A 20868-nucleotide genomic window follows, 5' to 3' on the forward strand; every position below is an offset into this window, starting at 1 on the left:
GAGGAGCCTAGCTACTAGTTAACACTGTACTTCCTACTTTGAAAATACCTGTGAAACAGGTTTAATTCGTCACAGCCAGCACTGTGGCAGAGAGGGGGGTTGTACTCGTTAATGTCCGATGACATACAAGTGGAAAGATTACAGATTACAGACGTTTATATATTATATATTATATATTTTGTGAAAAGTGATCATTTTATTCTGCGAATACGCTCGTTATCAGAGTAGACAAAAGCATACTTTTAGAATTTGATTAATAGGAAATATAACATGGAATCGTGTATTTAAATAAATTAATAACAATATAATTATATTCCTGCACTGTAACATAAACAGTAGTATATGTGTACGGCTGTTCCACTAATTGTCATGTGACTGTGTCAGTGGCGTGATGGTTTAAGTGACTGAATTATAAGCGAGAGGTCGGATGTTTAAATGCAGCTCTTGCCATGAGTTTTATTTTAACAAACATTTTTTTGAAAAACTAAAATAGCAATATTATGGACACTCTATTGACGTTTTTATATTTCTAAATATCACAACATGTTATAATCTGTAAGAAAACCGGCTCAGAGTTAAGTGATGTCCCTTGCCATTAGAACATTAACCTTAAATGTCTACATTACTCCTCGAGAATTCATACCGGAACCAGCATTGGGAACAAACAGGATGAATAACATCTGGAGTATGTATAAACACGGTAGGAGACATTATCTCAGTCTAGGAATTACACATCAGGAAGTTCACTGTCAATATCTGATACCTCTGTAGTAGATATTTGGGGAGAAGTCACTTCCTTTCTTTTGACATGCTACCTTTGACTCATTCGTGCTACCCGGAGTACATCTTGATGTGAGAGTACATCATTCAGAGTACACTGTCAGTCATGATCCAGCTACCTGGCAGTAGTGTTACAATAACAACAGTTCCTATTCCCAGCCCCCGATAAACCACAACACCTGTGTTGGGTATCTGCTAGGGTGGTTTGGAGGTTTGTTCCGTTAAAGCAAACTAACTACCTGTACCTCTTCAGGGCTTACTGTTTCTTGGATTTCTATCCAATTCAATAGTGTGGCACCTGAAGGCATCCATGACCTCAAGTTTGGTCTTATGTTGTCTGGTTCCAGACCGTACAGTATTAAGTCACCAAGCTGTACTATCGGGAACTTACAGGAAAACTATTGGTTAGGTAGCTGCATTGTGGTAGCTGTATCATACCTGTCACAAGTCACAGTGTCTGTTAAATGTGGTGTGCTGACCAGCCGTTTACTTCCCACCTGCTCTTCATGGGGTTCATTAACCTCCCTCTGCTCGTTAGTAGCTTTACACCCTTCATTGGTGAATCGTTTAGACACAGCCAATGGATAGCTTTGGTAGCCATACCCATCTCAAGATTTGGAACCAAATTCAATCTTGGATTGCCTTCTGGGTGAGCTATGAGCGATGGGGTTAATCTCACATACTCTTCTACTGAGAAGAGTGGAATCAAGTGGGTTGGGATTTGTGCCATGGTTAGACTGGCTACAGTGGCACTAAGCTCCCTTAACAGGTCTTGTGTCAACATTCTGGCCTGTTGAACACAAGCATAAACCCACTGTATAACACCAACAATCATGTCCACTGGTTGGGGAATAAGTTTAACCCTGTTGCATAGGAAGTTGCCTGTAGGGTTTTCCCTAGGCTTTCCAACTTTTGCTGCTGTTGATACAGTCTGTCACTACCCTCTGGCATCTCTGACACCCGCCTTCTTGGGGCAGTCAGGGTGAGAGTGCCAGTAGCACACAAACCTACCAGAAAAAGCAAACGTGCAACAGTGGCGGCAGCAATCAGTCCTCCCAAAAGTCTTTGCGGGTGGCTGATCCCAGTGGCTGGCGCAGCGTGTACATGGTATCTTTCTCAGTATGCCCTGTGGCATCTTGGGCACCAACATCCTGGAAATCTGGGGAGATCTGACGCAGCGGCTGATGCTGCTCCTCCTTTTCCAGGGCATCTGCTTTTTCGATTTGTTCATGCCTGTGCTCTAGGAACCCTTCAGGGGGCGGTGCAGCGGTGGAGCATGCCTGACCCTCGGCTGAGTGGTCATCTGGAGCACCTGAGTGATCTGGGACTGTTACCCCATTCTCACTGTTCAGGTCCACCCTGCACACTTCCTGATTGAGGAATCACTCTATCGGCATGTTTAGAATCGTTCGCTGGGCGTGGGTGTAGGACACCTGCTCGCTCCCCCTTTCCCTCGCTAGGGGTTCAGGGAGCTGCCCCAGCAGTGGGATAGCTAGTTCACGGTCTTTGAACTTACTATCACTCACCAGGCCCATGTCAGTACAGGCGGGGATTCTAACACCCCACTTTGCGATGTCCTGCACTGGCAGGCGGGTGACTTGACCATCCAGCTCCAGTCTGGGTGAACCACTGTTGGTCAGACTCAGTCTGACAGACTGAGCTGGTGGCTGTAAGAAAACCGGCTCGGCTTTCATTCCCTGTCCCTTCTGGGGGACTGGGTGTGTTGGAAACCCAGCCGTTGAGGCAGGAACAATCAGGTCAGTCTCACTCACTACCTGGTGAGTTTTCCCAGGGTGCACAGGGAAAGCTCCTTTTCATCGCCAGGTGGGGAGATCTGCTCCTCTTTAGGGATGTAAAAGGTGTGTGCTTTACCTGGTGGATCAGGCGGCTGCTTGGAGCACCGCTCCTGTGGCATGGAGGCTGTTGGGACCTCAGCCGGGACATGACTTCCCTGTATATTTGGGGAACAAGAAAATATTTTTATTTCTTGTCCAGAGGGAACAGAAGGAATCTCCGCATGGGCTTCTGTGTTCGGTGGGCACTGTGTGAGCACAGTCTGCCTCTTGGCCGCCCTTTCCTTCTGTACAGAACGCTTAGGAGCCTTGACCTGTTTCCACACTTTGCCTTTCTGGTGATCCACCAAAGGTTCCTCTCTGAGTCGCATGCCCTTTTCTTTTTTTACCCGTTTGAGCTTGCCGTGTGACATCAAACACCTTTCAACCTCAGTGTCAATCAGCGTCTCACTGTGTAAGACATCTCCCATGGCAGCCTCGAGGTAAAAGCTTCCTGCTTTTCCTCTGTGTTTTACTGCCTGCTCTGTGACTTCAGGGGTGGAGTCAGCACTCACTTGGGAGTGGCTGAACTGAATTCATCCAGGCAGGAACCCTTCCGCTCAATCGGATAGACTGAGGGAGGGAGAGGGGGCGGGTCTCCGCCTCCTCCAGTGGAGAGTATCAGCTCATTCACGCTTCCGGCAGCCTTGGGGAGCGGTTGTCCCTGTGCTAATAAAGCTTGTTCAAGCCTGGCCAGGCGGGCGGCTACTGAATCCTTTTGTTCAGCTTTATCTAGCCCTTTCCCTTCCCCGGTGTTCTCATGGCACTTAGGACGCTGGGTGCGGTCCTGTGTGCCTGCTTTGGAACAGGGCTTAGCCAGCTCAGGAGTCTGTGCTCCTTCGAGCAGGAGGGAGTTAACCCTGCTGGCTCTGACGGCGAAAACAGTCGCTTTAACAGCTTTTTGCTCAGAGCGACTTTGGACATCATACTCCCAGGCTTTCTGCACGAATCTCTTAATATCAGTCATTTTCATGGTCTGTGCATCTGTATGCATTAAGATAATCTTTCTGACTGATGGGTGGAGATTCGCAATGAATAAACCCTTGAAATGTGTGTTCTCTTCGCAACCCTCATCATTTCGCCCTGCAAAATAAGTTCGTCTAAGTCTCTCGTAATATTCGCGAGGGGACTTTGCTCTCTCGTGCTTAATGTTAAGTGCGCCGGCTATCGCGGCAGTCGGGTCAATAAACGCACTGTATTCTTCGATAAGTGCTTGACACAGCTGCTCAAAGTCATTGCAGACTTCTTTCATCTGCCTAGCCATCCACTCATGTACAGCTCTGCTGGTAGTTTTCCTGACCAGAAACACTTTCTCCTGTTCTGTGGCGTTTGGCAGGTACTGCAGGGTATACCTGAGGTCTTGAATATAACTCTCGATATTATTCTCTGTCACTGCGGGGTCAAATCTCTCCATGTCCTTCGCTAGCTCTCTCAGAGAATGGAGATTTATTCTAGCTTCTCCGCTGACGGAGATATGGCAGAGATTGTGGTCAGACCTGTCGCTGCTAGAGAGAGTGCTTAATAGCGACTCGAATTCAGACCTTTTAGCAACCATCGTTAAACTTAAAGAGTATTACTTTTAAGTACGAAATCACAGTTTTACCACAGAAAACCACAAGATCAAGTATGCAATCAACCCGGTAGATCGCAAAAGAATCAAGCACTGCTTAAAGAGCAAGGGGAACTTTTTTCCTTTCGGCTTTCAGCACACTGTATTGTCGTGTATGAAACCCGCGGCGTTTTATATTGAATTATTCCGCTTGGTTGACTCATTTCAGTCTTGCCACGCCCACCCAGGGACGCCAAATATGTAAGAAAACTGGCTCAGGGACGCCAAATATGTAATCATAGCCATAGCAAAATTAAATGTAGTGGCTCTCTGAAGGCACCAGTTCTGTAGGGTTTGGGCATTTACTGAGACAATTATTAATTGTAGCAGTAAATCACAAAGTTGATTCTTTTGATGGCTTTAGAGTCCAACCATGCGACATAACTCAAACAACGCACAGACACAGGTACTAATACACGAGGATACATTTATTAATACATAGAATATGTAAACCTAACAGATCTTATCGAGAGGGTTATCAGAATACAAAAGGTATATTCGGTCAGTTACAAAGAGTTACACATATCAAGAGGACATACCTTCAGTATATCATTCATTAAGACCGTTTCGTAAATGAACCTGGTTATAAGTTCTACATTAGATACTCTAAACAAGTACATAACTCTTAGGAATTTAACTGATATCAACTGGTTGGGATAACAATTGAATTCTCGAGCTGTAATGCATTGAAGTTGAATACTCATCCAATCTCTGGGGATTCAGATCTCCTGCGGGCACAAAGAAACACTTGCAGGCTGTTGCTGTCCAATCCGCGCTCTCTGGGTTGGTGCCAGGCTGTGCTGTGCGGCTTGCGACGATGCGCTGCTGATGCTCACTGTTGGCTTTAACTAGCAAAGTTTGTGCACAGGAGAAAAGATGACTGTGGGTCCCAGCAAGTCAGGAAGAGGACCGGTTCGTTCCTGATGAAGAGCTAGTTCTGAATAGTGATTCAGCTGTCCACAGTTCTGACCTGTTCACGAGGCCTGCTGCTGGTTACTCTCTGGCAACCTCCACTCTAGACTCTTAGAACAAAGGAAAGTTCTGGCACTCGGACACACTGGCCGTTCCGTGGTTGTCCGGGCTGAGTCTCAGGATGGTCAGGAGGCGTGCTGCGAGAATGTCCTGCCCTTGGGAGCCTTCTGCTCCTGGGCCGTCCTGCCCTGGAATTCTCCTTTGAATTCCCTTTAGAACAGTCCACAGAATCCTCTCCAGAATCTTACTGAATCTCACTGAATCTCTCAGGCTCTCTGTGTTGCCTGTTTTTACCTGGAGGAACTTCAGCTCGTTGATTGGCTGAAAGTTCCATGGGCATCAGAGTCCCACATGGGTTACTCGGCCCTACCAGTCCCTGATTTGTTGATCAAGGTGAGATATGAGTCACTTACTCCTGACACTTAGGAATGCAGTCCAGATGTCCATCTGGCACTCCCTAGACAGATAGGCGCCAATGGATGACCATTGATCATGATAGCCAGGCTTAGCTAAGTGCATCCCCCTTTGGGAGCTGTCCTTTTCAAAGGAACCCTAAATCAGCTTGCATGAATAGTTTCTCTGTGGCTGCACCACAAAGATGAACAGAGAAATGGGGCCTCATTTGGGAAAGCCCAGAACACTTAATTCTTGCTTATTATTAAGCCCCGCCGCTACAAATCTAAGTCATTTATTAATAACAACGAATAGTTTCAAACTGCTACTGATATCATTAACATCAATATGTGAAAAAAGTGAATCCTGTTTTGTTATGGTCTGTAGCTCAAATCCTGCTTAACTAAAAATTAGACACAAGAAGAGTATTATTGGACAATGTTGTGAAGTTAAACAAATTAATAACGATATTAAATTAAAGATTTAAATATACTTAACGCATACGCCTGACATTAGAGGGTGTGTCTGCTCACCTGCGTGGTGACGTCAACATCTTTCCCTCTGAAAAGCTTCAGTAGCAGGAACCTGTACCGTGTGGATCCCTTTAGATCTCCCTTCAGATTTAAAAGGTTATTAATAATATCTTTAGTGTCGCATTAACATTCAGTGTGGCATTATTATATAGGATGGACACAGTGACTCACGGTGCTTTATTTTTCAGTACAGCTGAGTACAGAGAGACACACACACACACTTTCATTGACAAAAAGTAACACTACACTCTCTTGTTTAAAGCACCACATCTCTTCCTGTTAAAAGGATACATTTTACACATTAACTCTTCAGTTCACAGAGAAATTTCACCAGAGCCTTTCTCTTCTTGTCTAATTTTTAGTTTAGCAGGATTCAAGCAGGATTTCAGATGATAGTTTAACCCGTTCACAGCCTACATTACATTTTGGTGTTTCATTTTCAGCTGAAGACCCTCACACCTGAAGAAGGCTTCAGAGCCGAAACGTTGCGTTTTCTCTCTTCTCTTTTAAGCAAGTGTACAATGCTGTAATACAGTTTAAAATAATTGGGTCTAAACAGTATCAACTTGAATTCTTATCTCTATTAATATAAGTATCAAGTGGTATTAAATAAATACGGCTTTTTAGTATAGATTACACTTTTCTGAAATGTATTTAAAAAATAAAAACGATTACAATCTAATCTTTCCACGTTTGATCCAAAGATCCCCAAAAAATACATCTAAACGGGGAGAAAGCTATGCTGAAAGTTTATTAAGATACTTAGAAGACAAAGATAAAGATTTATGTTGCATTTATCAGATTGTGAATCAATAAAGACATTTAATTAAAAACGCGTTTGCGATCTAAATCAAAATGGGGGCAACGAGGACTCTCTCTGTCTCTCTGACACCTGAAGAAGGCTCCACGGCCGAAACGTTGTGTTCTCTTTCTTCTTTTTTTCAGCATGGAATAAACCTATTACTTTTTCTTCTCTCTCTCATTATCAACACTCATTCAATTGTGGTTCTTTTGGTTTCACAGACGGCTTCTCAGATAGTTGGGCATTCAGTTAGATTGCCAGGCGAAAGGATTAGTAAATATATTTTGTTGAAGCAAGTCACTTTTTTGCGACACATAAAAAACATATTGTGGCATTATTATATAGGACGGACACAGTGACTCAGAGCCTCGTTGAATGAAAAAGGGCACTTTATTTTACGGTACAGCTGGTACAGCACCCAAACAAACGCAAACGTGTTTTTAATCAAATGCTTTTATTCATTCATAATCAGACTCACATAACATTCCCGAAAAAAGCCATTGACAAAAAGACACTCCCATCTTCTTTAAAACCCAGTACATCAGGAAATGTGTTAGACACATTAGCAAGTTAAAGCAATTCCATTGAAAAGCCGGGCGTAATAATTGTTTTCTTCCTTGATTCTCTGATCTGCAAGGCCATTGGGTGTAGTGAATGTGAATTCTGTCTAACATTCCAAGATTGTGAAAAATAAAAGTATTTTAGGAAACACACCTTTGCGATTTTAATCAAGATGGGGGTAAGGGGGCCTTCTCTATGACACTCACCCTTATGAAATTAATGTGAAACAAAACAAAACTAAAAATAAGATATAATCTACAGACATATTCCTTCTTTAGTCTTCCTAAAATTGTTAAGTGGGGTGGTGTGAGTTATGTGAGTCAGATTATGAATGAATAAAAGCATTTTATTAAAAACGCGTTTGCATTTGTTTGGGTGCTGTACCAGCTGTAACATAAAATAAAGTGCCCTTTTTCATTCAACAAGTGTCTGAGTTACTGTGTCCATCCTATATAATAATGCCACAATACAGTATGTCTTTTATGTGTCGCAAAAAAATGACTTGCTTTAACAAAATACATTTACTAATCCTTTCACCTGGCAATCTACCTGAATACCCAACTATCTGAGAAGCCCTCCATGAAACCAAATGAACTACAATTGAACGAGTGTTGATAATAAGAGAGAGAGTCACCCGTTACCCCCATTTTGATTTAAATCGCAAACACGTGTTTCATTAAATGTCTTTATTGATTCACAATCTGACAAATGCAACATAAATCATTATCTTTGTCTTCTATGTATCTTAATAAATTTTCACCATAGCTTTCTCCCCGTTTAGATGTATTTTGGGGGGGATCTTGGGATCGAACATGGAAAGATTAGATTGTTATCGTTTTTATTTTTTAAATACATTTTAGAAAAGTGTAATCTATACTAAAAAGCTGTATTTATTTAATACCACTCGATACTTAAATTAATAGACATAAGCTCTCTATTAAAGCTCAGATCAAAGATCTGTAATATCTCATTGCTGATTGAGATAACAATGCGGTGCCCACACTGGGGTAAAGTTAGCTTGAAGTTCGAAAATGATATAGGCACGCCTGTAGCTTTTTCATGAAACCTCCTAGAGTTATGAAAACACTTGCTGTGTGTACAAAGTACATTGTGACTGTCTTCACAGCCTTCACTATGTTGTTTTTAAGCCATTTTTTTGACCACGCTAGAATATTCTTTTGTTCACATCTTCGGAAGGGAAACACAGAAAGCCTTCAAACCAAGTGACCATGACCTGTGAAAATGTTCACAGCTTGCACATAAAACTATCAGTGAGCTAATTCTCTTTTTTTAAACCTCCGGTTTTTCATAGATGCGTAATCACGCACTAACTGGAACCCAGGGGGACCGCTGTGTACACATGTTCACAACGCGAGAAATACTGCTCAATATGGCTTAGTGCAAAAAACCCGTATATCACCATAGGAAGCATAACAGCGTAGCCTCCAATTACCTTGACTGTAAGCACAGGAATAAAGCTTTGTTTGATTTCTGAAACCCTTTCTTTATGCTCTGTTTTCATTCAGGTAAGGGTCAAATATATACACAATACTGCTGACAACAGGAAAATTCCTATACTTGACTCAGCAGCGTCTTAAAAACAGCACCCATGGTGTTCAAACCAATTTTTTTTACACAGAAGACTGACACAGCTTTGCGTTGTGAATGTGTTTTTGTAAGAAAACGTGTCCGTGGGGGAAGGTGGAGTGTGTGTCTTTCATTGGAAGACTTGCCCTGTTCTACTTTGAAAATACCTGTGAAACTGGTTTGTTTACAAACAATGTAGACACAGAGAGTCAGACAGCGGAGTGAAATTCGGCACAGGCAGCACGGGGGAGGGAGAGAGAGAGATGCGAAAACCATGCAGCGCCAGGCACAATATTAATGTAGGGCTTTCGGGCTCACGTGGATTTGCACCCTACACCCCGCGGAATGGCTTTGTACATACCTGTTTACGCCGATAACTAGCAAATTCACAGAAAAGGTTAAAACACTATCACTTTTCACAAAGTGTTTAAACTTAATATGGTCCACGTAAGAATGTAAAAACGTTTCCAAAATAACCACTTGTAAGACTTTGATGCTTAAAATGTTTAGGGAGAAAGTGGAATACTGGTGTATTGTTTCTTTAAAATACCAATACCAGCTGTATACAGTTTACATAATATGTTTATGTTACTAAATTAATTGTCTCAAAACTTACTTGGTATGATTGGAAACGAATAGGTGATCAACGAAAAGCTGTGGTGTTACTTTTTGTCTATGAAAAAATAGTATTTTTGTTTACAAAGACGGTTACAAAGAATGTGGACCAGGGTAATACTTTGAGTTTACAGCTTGTGCAAGGTCATTCATTATTGATACTATTAGTAATATCTTCGGTAAAGACTTTGATGCATAAAATATTTTTGCATAATTAAAATATTTATGATTAAGGTAGGTTGTGTACTTTTGCCCAACTGAGCAATCTTGCTTTCATAAAATATACCAACTTTTTAATGTATGATGATTAACATGCTGTAATACACAGTTTATATTTAAAAGCTCAAATGTACATGAGCTTAAAGCTGTACATGAGAGGTTAAGTTTTGTTAGCTCCTCCTGGCTGTTTTACAAGGTGATTCCGGATACTATTAACACAATTTAATTTGCATAAGGCAGTTTGCGTTATGATGCGAAAAGACGCGTTTTACCACGTTTGGACGCGACACGTGACACGTTATACAACAGCACACCCCGCTTGTTTTGAATGGCTGCATCTGTAGGCACTCAGGGCAAAGCAGGCTGGGAGTTGTAGGCGGGGGGGTCTGAGGGTCAGCAGGATGAGCAGCAGCTGACTCTCCTTATGTAAATAGAGTTCTGTTTGTTTAAGTGTCCTCTGTAGCTTTCTAAGTGTGTAGTCTTCTGTCAACGAGTTACCACCCTAAACCTGTGTACCTAAAAGTGGCAGCAGCCACTAAATGTGCAGGGATACCAGATTTCACACTCGCACACTGTGGAGATGCATATCCCTGGGTTATCACATGAGTGAATGTGGCTGCTGGGGAGACAGACGTATGAAAGCGGATACTATTGTAGGTAACATGGCTAAGGTGAAATTGTCTGCCTACCGATAAACTATTTCAGGCAAAGAAAAAAACAAAGCAAACTGTCTTTTGTCTTTGAAACTCAGCGAGAGGGGGCTCCCATTGTATTTCCTCATTCGCACTAAAAGCCACTGATGAGGAAAGAATGAGTTGAGTGATTGATTATTTAATCATTCAGATTCAAATATTGAGGTAAAAAAGTGTATAACACACCATTGTTATTTGCAGAAAACAGTTATCAATTATTTGTTATTATGACAAAAGTATTTTCTGGTCATATATGAGTGTGATTAAATTATATCGAGTTATTAGAACAAAGTTAGGAGTGCGAATCCTCGTGGTTAGCATAAAGGCCATGTATTTGGTACGTTAAATATGAATGTTTTTGTGATTAGCAATTTAGTTAATGTTCAGTAATAGTTTTAGTTTTTATCTCACTGCCCGTGGTTTTCTGTATTAGTTTTTATATTTATATTCAAAGTGCTATCGCATTTATACTGCCAGTGAACGTTACGTTTTTTAAAAAATACTATTGGTCTCGCGATATCGCCGATTTGACTGTTGTAGTGTTTCGTATTTTTTACTGAAATGTGTAATGTATTAAGGAGAAGACTGAATAAGACATAATGCAGAGTATTTTTTTAATATGTAATTGAAAACATTAAGAAGCATTTTTGTAACTTTCAACTTATTTTCTTTGTTTACAATGCATTACTGTAAACTGTTTATTCTATATAGATTCGCACTAAAAGCCACTGATGAAAAGCAGCGAGTTGAGTGACTGATTTAATCATTTCCCTCTTCAGGGGCGCTACACAAACAATGCTTTTGTGAGTCTTTTGTTTTTGTTCGGGGCATGCAAATAATTGTAATACTTACATAAACCTAAAATTTAGAATTGCATGTCCTGTAAGCTAAACGTGGAAATTAATTTTCAGTTGCACGGAATTCACACACACGGTCAGCGTAACTCGCAGGTAATTCAGAAACGCTCTTTTTCAGCTTCTCTCCTCGATTGTTTTGAAGCGTCGGCAGCACTAACGAATTACGTCATCATGCTGCGCGGATATTTTACCCATGGGGTAGTAATTTAATCGGTTGCTTTAGCCAAACCACAAAGAAGAAGGTAATTCTGGTTTATAAAGAAATATTTTTTCCTTGTGAACCTGAACCTCTGCAGTATCTCCCATATCCTGGTGAGACGGGCCGTGTTTAAAATCACAGTGTGTGGACAGTTTCTGGTGTGAAATGGCGCTTCTGAAGAAAGAAAACGAGAGCCTGAAGTGGAGATTACATTTGTTGGAGAAGGAGTCGGGAGCAGGAGGAGATCGGGGACAGACAGATCATGTAGGACACACGCTTCCCCGTGAAGTCCTTGCAGAAATAAAAGAAGAAACGGACACGAAACGGATGCTGTCAGGTCAGTGCAGTGACTTGTGTGAAGTCAGTGTGTGTGTGTGTTTAAAAACAGTGTCTTTACCTTCCTCAATGGTGAGAATATACTGGAGAGATGCAGAGTGAAGTGAGAAAGACTTGTGTGATGTAGCAACGGGATTCTTTACTGGAAACTGAACTGTTGTTGTCCGGTTATGGTGCTAAAAACAACTCGTTCAGATTCAACAGTTGTTATGCAGAATCGGTGTATAGTCCGACTTCATTAGGGAATATATATTATGGTATTTACGTTATATGTGTTTATATTTTTACTTGTGATTATGCATATAACTTTTATATAAATAAGTTTAAATATTACAGCCCATTTAACCCCTCTCTCTCTGTGTAGTGTTAATATACTGTAGTGTCCAGTCAGTGTGTCTGTATTAACTCCTTTCTCTCAGTGCAATGTTAATATTAATAATAATGATAATAATAATAAATAGAAATAATAAATAATTGCTTACTCTTATATAGTGCTTTTCTGGACACTCCACTCAAAGCGCTTTACAGGTAATGGGGATCCCCTCCACCACCACCAGTGTGCAGCCCCACCTGGATGATGCGACAGCAGCCATAGTGCGCCAGAACGCTCACCACACATCAGCTATCAATGGGGAGGAGAGCAGAGTAATGAAGCCAATTCATAGGTGTGGATTATTTGGAGGCCATGACTGGCAAGGGCCAATGGGAAATTTGGCCAGTACATTGGGGATACATCCCTACTCTTTTTGAGAAACGCCCTGGGATTTTTAATGATGACAGAGAGTCAGGACCTTCGTTTTACGTCTCATCTGAAGGACGGCGCCAATTTACAGTATAGTGTCCCCGTTACAGTACTGGGACATTAGGACCCACATGGACTGCATGGTGAGCGCCCCCTACTGGCCCCACTGACACCTTCCAGCAGCAACCTCAGTTTTTCCAAGGTCTCTCATCCAGGTACTGACCAGGCTCACACCTGCTTAGCTTCAGTGGGTTGTAGTATATTTAATTTATTGTAGTGTCCAGTAAGTGTGTCTGTATTGTTACGAAAATGGTGAAAATCAGGAATTGACCGAGAGGTTGTCAATAAATGTTCAAAACCCTCAACTAGTAAGTATTTTCTGGCAATATATCTGAGCACATGGTATGATTAGAGGCATGTGAATATTTTCTCTGGCACATCTTGGTGAGAGGACTCATAATCCACACGTGTATTTAAACAAATATTTATTACAGTGACAAGCCACAAACTACACTACACACAACAAAACAAAAGTTACTTTATGTACAGTATTTAGAAACAAAGCGTTTCAGAAGCTTAACATTCTGGTCACACAGAAAACCCCTGACTGCAACTTAGCATTAAACTCTTTAGTAGTGCAGGTGGGTAGCTGCGTCCGCATGCGTAGGCTGCAAAGGAACAAGTAAAAGGTTTATTCCATGCTGAAAAGAGAAGAAAGAAAACGCAACGTTTCGGCCATGGAGCCTTCTTCAAGTGTGAGCCCTCATGCCTCAGAAGGCACCACGGCCAAAATGTGTTTTCTTTGTTCTCTTTTCAGCATGGAATAAACCTATTACTTGTTCCTATTAAACTCTTAAAATGCCTACAGAGGCCACACAAAAGAGGAGCTGCCTTCTAACTAAATGCAATGCAACCTGCAGTTAAATCTCTCTCTGCACCCTGGATGCCACAAAATAAATGGGAGCCTATATCCCTTTCCATAAAAATGCACCCTAAACAGGAAAGATCTTTCTAACTGCGGTATCCTTTACCCAGAAACCTGAAGTTTCCTTAACCACAGAATAGCATGCTCTCTCTAACGAGATTCAAATACTCAAATACTAGTCAGGTTTGTTTTGGATGATCATGAAGTAGGAGCTTTCGCTTGGCGCAAGCTTCCCAACTACTTCTGACTCCTCTCTCTTTTCTCTGCTTCTCCTTGTTTTTTCCTCCTTTCTTTCCCCTTTGTGTTCTTAATGTGATCGGATGTTGTGTGTTTAACCTCTCCCTCAGTGTAGCGTCCAGTCAGTGTGTTTGTATTAACCCCCCTTCTCTCTTTTAGATCTATTGGACTTGGATGAAATCTTTTTTTTTATTTTATTATTATGACTTTCAGTTCCTTTCACATTACCTGTGTTCAGGCAGCTTACGTTTGTTTGATTTTGTGGTATTGTGGTGTCGCCGGGGGAAACACAGGTGTAAAAGGGATGTTACTCATGCCACACTGATCTTCTCCATTTCTTTGTCCGTATGTATTCTGATTCCGATCTATAACCCGTTTCCAGTATCCTTAAACAATCCAAGTTCCAAAGTCCGTATGTCCACACAAATCCGTACCGTAACCAAATCGTAATCTGTAAACCGTAAATCGTAGTCCGTTATTCCTTAATCCTTTCAACCACAATCCTAATCCTCTTCTTCCTCCAAAATGCATTCACCTTATCGGCTTCCGCCCTGGCTCACCACTTCTGGGGCATTTATATTCTGTTTCCTGATATAGCTCAGCTGTGTCTCATTGTTTTGCTGCATAGGCCTTTTCCAACAGCGGGTCAGCTGGTTCTCCTTGGCGGCCATCTTGCTCAGGTCTATATCGAGTATATTAAGTGTTTTGTTCTGGAAATACCGGTTATAAATGACCCTTCCCCTGGTCCTCTTACAGTATATATCACATTTGAAAATGAACTTTGATTTCTTCTCAAATTTAACTTTTGTGTGAGTATTATTTCCTTTTGAGCACTACTCTCAGCCCATGTTAAAAATCATGTTCTCTTGTCCTGTGTTTGCAGGGTCAGAGACCAGTGATCTCCCTGATGCTTGGGAAAGGGCTCCTCTTGAACAGCAGCACAGTGAGGAGCAGTGGGGGTCCATTCTGACAGAGCTCACTGCTGTAGAGAGGAAAGAGAAACTCAGTGAACAGCACACGGAGAGCAGACAGAGTGTCGAGGATCTGGACTCTGTGCACATGTTGAAGACAGAGCCTGAGAGTGAGACACTTGAGCTCTTAGTGTCTGATGATTTTACAGAGAAGATTAATCTGGTCTCTAACAACCTTACTGAAAGTTGTGATAAACTGGAGTCCGTGTCTGTACAAGAGTTTAAAGCAGAACTGAATGACATTAATCTTACAGAGCAGAATATGAAGCTCCAGTTGGTATATACAGAAGAGCAGCAGACAGGTGAAGAGAACATCACTGAGCAGCACACAGAGAAGAGACAGTACAGGGAGGAACAGCAGCGGCAACTCCAGGGTTTGATAATATTAAGGCCTTGTTCTGTTAAAGTGAAGAGACTGTCATCGCAGAAGTGGTTAAAATTGAATAATCCCTTAGTATCTAAGAAATTTACAGAGAAGATTGATAATCTGGACTCTGTAAATAGTACTGAAAATTGTAATGAACTGAATTCTGTCTCTGCACAAGAGATCAAAGAAGAAGTGAATGAGTTTAAAGTAACAGAGCAGAACATGAAGCTCCAGTTGATTGAGCCTGCAGAGAAGGATACTGATGTACCTGGTGAAGACAACAGTATTCAGTTACAGCACACAAAGAAAGGTCAGTACTGGTAGGACCTGGTAAAGGAAAGACAACAGCAAAGATTACAACCCTGTAGTGATAATGCTATGACCATATTCTGTGAAAATGCAGAAACTGTTTTTCAGTGTTAATCTAGTCAGCAGTTTTTGATTTAGTCATAGTCTTAGTCAATTATAGAGATTTATTAATCAAAGTCACTTTCTAATCACCCTCATTTAATCAAACTTGTTCCTTTGCAGCCTACACATACTGACACAGCTGACACGGCTACCTTCTTGAACACATTTAATGTATTCTAGTGGACTGAATTTTGACTATAATTTGTCTTACTTTCAGTCGACTGAAATGAAATTAGGTTTTGTCACATTTTAGTCAAGAAGCCAAAATTGTTGTGCCAAGCAAAGGGCATCAACGTTGGCATTGGGACACAAGACTTCCATATGCATATGAAATAAAGACGTCTTTCAACACACAAACTCTCAACTGAGTTGAGTTTTTTTTGGCGCATCAGCTGTATGAAAACAAAGAAAAGAACCCTGGTGCCTTTTAACTTTATGGACAATCTAACAAGAATGAATATTGGATTGTGTATTATATTTTGGTTGCTCGAGATAATCATTTGGAGATTATAACAGTAAGCTTTTGAGTAACAAATTGGAATAGTTTTGGTTAGTTAAATGACTAAAGAAGGAGCTCAGGTACTGGTTTGGTGTTGGTACTAAAATTTGCTAGCTTGTTTTCTCTATCTTTTGAGAACTCTGTTTTATTGTTTACATCTATTCAATATGTCATTATCGACTTGACCTTCCCCTGGTGACATCACACAGGTAAAGCCCAGAAGGGGCAGAAGAGAAAAATGTTTAGTGTTCCTGAAGTCCTAGAAGGAATTTCTCAAGGCGAATCAGCAGCAGAGTCAGATGACGGGCTCTCAGGACTGGAGAGTGCAGATTCATTCTCGGAAGACATATTCAATGATGAACTGGACCCACTTCTGGATTTGTAAGTACATAGTTTAGAAAAAAGGTTTTTGAACCCTTTGGAGTTATCTGGATTTCTGCATGAATGGCTCCTAAAATGTGATCTCATCTTCATCTTAATCATAATAATAAAGTCAGTTTTATTTAACAAACAACATTTTACATTGCCATATCTTATTAAACAAACTCTTAGTGCGACCACGCACCTACCAGCCTTACGTTAATGTTTACATAAGATAAACAACATTGTTTTTAAATCTGCCACAAACTCTCACATGCAAGTATTCTCCAATATCATTACAACAAAACCATAAAGTTTGTTTCCACAGCTGTGACACTGTTGTGCAATAAACCAATAAATTAATGAACTAGCACGAACCCCAGTAAAAACACCCAGCCAGCACAGCATGTCAGTATCATACATTTTTACCAGCAAAATCAAAACAAAACTACAAACCTTATAGCATATGAAAAGACTTGAAAAATTCAATTTCAAATGTATTTCAAATCCAAATGTGACAGTGGAATACATACATAAAGAAATATTTTCCCCGATGACGCACCATACAAAATGCACTCAAATAAGCTTGTTGTGCATTCTACGTTTTTACAATGAAAACATAATTAGAAAGCTGAATCTTGCAAAAATATCAAAAAACATTATTCTTAGTGTTCAAAAGCAAAGGATTCCACGACCTTGATTGTCCAGCCAAAAAGTTTTTGTAAAAGATTCATCCCTCAAGAGCCGCCAAATCTTGTAGCTTCTTCCAAATAACAGTTTTTCTGTCATTTTGCTGCTTTGATTTGTGAAAAAAGGTTGTCAATTAGTGAATTTTGACCAGTAGAAATTTAGGGTGGGTCTAAAGCTGCCCAATGATAACTTGGAGCTTTCTGAAACCAAACCAAAAGGAACTTGTCTTCCCTTTTCTTTTTTGGGTTTAGCCAAAAAAATATAAAAATCGCAAGCAGCGCACAGAAAAAAGCAAAAAAGACGACGGTTGCTCAGGGACTTGAAGAGATATATCAGGACGATTCGGGAGAAGAGTCAGATGTACAGTCAGGTCTGGACAGTGCAGATTCCTTTTCTGAAGACGCTTTTGATGATGGACTGGATCCACTGCTGGATCTGTGAGTATTTTTGTTTTATTTATGCAATGTTTTATTTTGCTATTATTAGTTCTAAAGTTGTTATTGATGTTTATATCAAACGTTATCTGTATAGGAACAAGTAATAAGTTTATTCCATGCTGAAGAGAAGAAAGAAAACGCAACGTTTTGGCCGTGGAGCTTTCTTCAGGTGTGAGGTGTGAGGTTATCTGTATATATGAGAATGAGAAATATATATTGCAAATATGAGAAAATGGTCTTTTTGAGTCTCATTGGAAACAAATAAATGCAAGATTTGCAAATATTGTTGTCTGCAAGGAAAAAAGCCTTTGCATGTTTTTTTTTTTTACTGCAAATATTGGAAGGTGATCCTTCTGAGTCTCTTGGACAACACAAACAAGACATAAAGTTTGGCTATTATAGTTTTGACCAAAAAGCTTTTATGTTTCCTTGTTGGCTATTTGCAAACATCTGAAATTGCAGCTTCTTGGACATATGATTTTAGAAATCACTATTGTCTGTGAGGTTTTTTTTTTAAGATTGAAGGGGTTCCTTGGTCACCATGCACTAAAGTGTGAATAAACACTCATCTGCAATTAAAGCCAGGCCAAATTTGCTCATTCTCCAAGGCCTTGGTCTCCAGCTCAATCATTACACATGTGGAGTGCTATCCTATTGCCCTAACTTTGTCACCTAACAACAAAGGCTATTGGTAAGTAATAAAATAATGAAACTCATTCCTAGTTATTAAATCAGTATTTATTTCTTATTTCCTTTTTTTTCAGTGAGGACATCGAAGAACCACCTGCCCCCTCCACCCCCTCAACAAGTGCTGAGGTTCCCACCCCTCCTTCCAGAAGCACTCCACCCCATTCCACAAGACCTGTTCGAGGAAGGAAGAGGAGGAGCCTCCACCCCCCAGCTGAAGAGCCAGAGGACAGGTGGAAGACAGAAGCTGAACAGGATGTGAAACCTGAAAAGTTTCGGTTCAATCCAGCACGGACACCAGGTGCCCAGCTGGACACTTCCAAGACATACTCCCCACTAGATTTATTCCAGCTGTTTTTTGGCATGGCGGTTATGCGCACACTGTGTAATAACACAAACAAAAATGCAATCAAACGAAAGGCCCGGGGTATAAAATCAGAGTGGCAGCCGGTGTCCATAGTGGACATGTATAATTATATAGGGATTTTGATTTATATGGGGCTCCTCACTTCTCATAATGTGAGAGATTATTGGACTCCTCGGGTGCCCTATGATGTTCCTTTCTGCCGGTCTATTATGACCCGAACAAGATTTGAGGCCATTTCCTGGACACTTCACCTTAGTGATCCAGAGGAAGACAGGGAAAATGACTTAAAAAAAGGGACCTCAGACTATGATCCCCTTTTCCACCTTAGACCTCTGTTTGACTCCATCTTAACTGCCTGTCGATTGTTTTATCAGCCACGACAGAATCTGTTTATTGATGAAAGAATGGTGGCCTCAAAGACGAGCTTTAGGCAGTATATGAAGGGGAAGCCCACTAAGTGGGGCTTCAAGCTGTTTGTGCTTGCTGATGCTTCCACAGGTTACACCTGTGATTTCTCAATCTACACAGGAAAATCACCATCTGCCACAGGAAAAGGGCTGAGCTATGACTCAGTTATGAACCTCATGAGAGTTTCATACCTGGGTACAGGTTATAATGTTTATGTTGACAACATAAACACCAGCTCAGCCCTTTTCCAGGACCTCTTCAAAATGAAATTTGGTGCCTGTGGCACTATAAGAGAGAACCGTGTGGGTTTCCCCCGCACAAAACAAAACACCCTACCTAAGAAGGCTGAAAGGGGCTCCTTGCGCTGGATAAGGTCTGGTGAGCTATTGTTCACCAAGTGGATGGACACACGTGTGGTGACCATGTGTAGTACCATCCACAAGGCGTACAGTGGAGAGACAGTCCAGCGCAAGGTAAAAAAACCCGACGGGTCTTCGCAGGTTCAGGCCATTCCTATCCCTGATACCGTCAAGGACTACAGTCGGCACATGGGGGGGGTGGGTTTGTCTGATGCTCTCATACAATACTATATTCTGGCACACAAAACTAGAAAATGGTATAAAAAACTGTTCTTCCATTTCATTGACATTGCGGTGGTGAACAGTTTTTTGCTACACAAAGAATTGGCAGAGAGTCAGAGCTTTCAGGCTCTGACTCATAAAAAATTCAGAGAGGAGCTGTGCAAACAGCTTGGTAGTGTGGGGGTTGAGGAGCAACAGGAGGCATCAACAAGCACGGCTGCAGGCTGTTTTCCTATCGCGATCTCCCAAGGGCAGGTGGTGGACCCTTCAAGGAAGACAACAATAGGGCGGAAGATATGTGTTGTCTGTGCAAAAAAAAAACATAAGATAAAAACTCCATGGAAATGTGAAAGGTGTGATGTGGCATTGTGTCTAATTGTTGATAGGAATTGCTTCAGGGAGTGGCACCAGAAAAAGAGGAAATAGGACACCTTTTTCGTTGTATTTGTATGTAAATGTTTTTCATTTTTTACATTTCTTGTTTTTTTTACGCTTTTTGTTTTGAAAACATAGTAAAAACCACATATAAAAAGGTCTTTCTTTTTTATATGTTTTCACTTTCAAGCAAATTAGGATACATTTGCTGTTGGCTACTTGTGGATTTGAATAATCTAATTAGTGGGCTGTGTTTGTCTTCCTGCCTGTCTGATGTTTTCAATGGAGTGAGAAAAAGGGTGAGGCCTTTTTTGTCAACCTCAGTGATCTCTTGTGATCAAAAGAAGTGAGAATGGCTGAGGATATGGTAGCCAGTTCAGCTTTAAATGATCAATAGAAGTTACCTTCACAGGGAAAAAAGGCTTACTTTGAAAGACTGAGAAAATATTTTAAAGGGTAAAACAAAAGAAACTTGTCAGGTACACCAGAACTTGTACTAATTATTGCACATAAAAAGTCTGCTAGTTTATAGAAAGAGTGGAAGTGTCTTGACAGGTGTGGCATTAGAAATTAGAGTATTGTTCATGCATATGCCTTCTGGAAACCCAAATCTCTCCAAAATGGCCACCTTTTGGATAGAATATTGGATTGTAAAGGAAAATAAGGGGTGTAAGATGACCAGAGGAAGGGTCATCCAGGACAGGTATTTCAGGAATGATCTGTTCAATATTCTTGACTTAGACCTGACCAAGATGGCTGCTTAGAGAAACCACGTGACCCGCAGATGGAAAGGGCTCAGTCCCGATCAGCGGGTGCCCGCATCC

The 20868-nt window shown here is 41.1% G+C and overlaps 1 protein-coding gene across 4 annotated transcripts; it reads left to right on the forward strand.

The window, feature by feature from the left end:
- The first annotated feature begins 10372 nt into the window (after positions 1–10372).
- Positions 10373–20201, forward strand: LOC102698569 (coiled-coil domain-containing protein 18-like). 4 transcript variants are annotated; one of them, XR_011183917.1, is made up of 6 exons: positions 10373–10556; positions 11749–11988; positions 14775–15539; positions 16349–16520; positions 17441–17626; positions 18391–20201. XR_011183917.1 is itself a non-coding variant. In XM_069185733.1 (2 exons), the coding sequence occupies exons 1-2, from the start codon at positions 11817–11819 to the stop codon at positions 15551–15553; spliced, it is 951 nt and encodes a 316-aa protein (XP_069041834.1). In that variant the 5' UTR covers positions 11217–11816; the 3' UTR covers positions 15554–16012. The 4 variants fall into 4 exon arrangements, 1 of the variants encoding a protein (XP_069041834.1); XR_011183918.1 differs by lacking the exon at positions 10373–10556 and adding an exon at positions 12506–12944 and having other exon boundaries at positions 11201–11988; XR_011183916.1 differs by lacking the exon at positions 10373–10556 and having other exon boundaries at positions 11214–11988.
- Positions 20202–20868: the final 667 nt, after the last annotated feature.

This window comes from Lepisosteus oculatus, chromosome 28 (assembly GCF_040954835.1).
Source record: "Lepisosteus oculatus isolate fLepOcu1 chromosome 28, fLepOcu1.hap2, whole genome shotgun sequence".
NCBI lineage: Eukaryota > Metazoa > Chordata > Actinopteri > Semionotiformes > Lepisosteidae > Lepisosteus > Lepisosteus oculatus.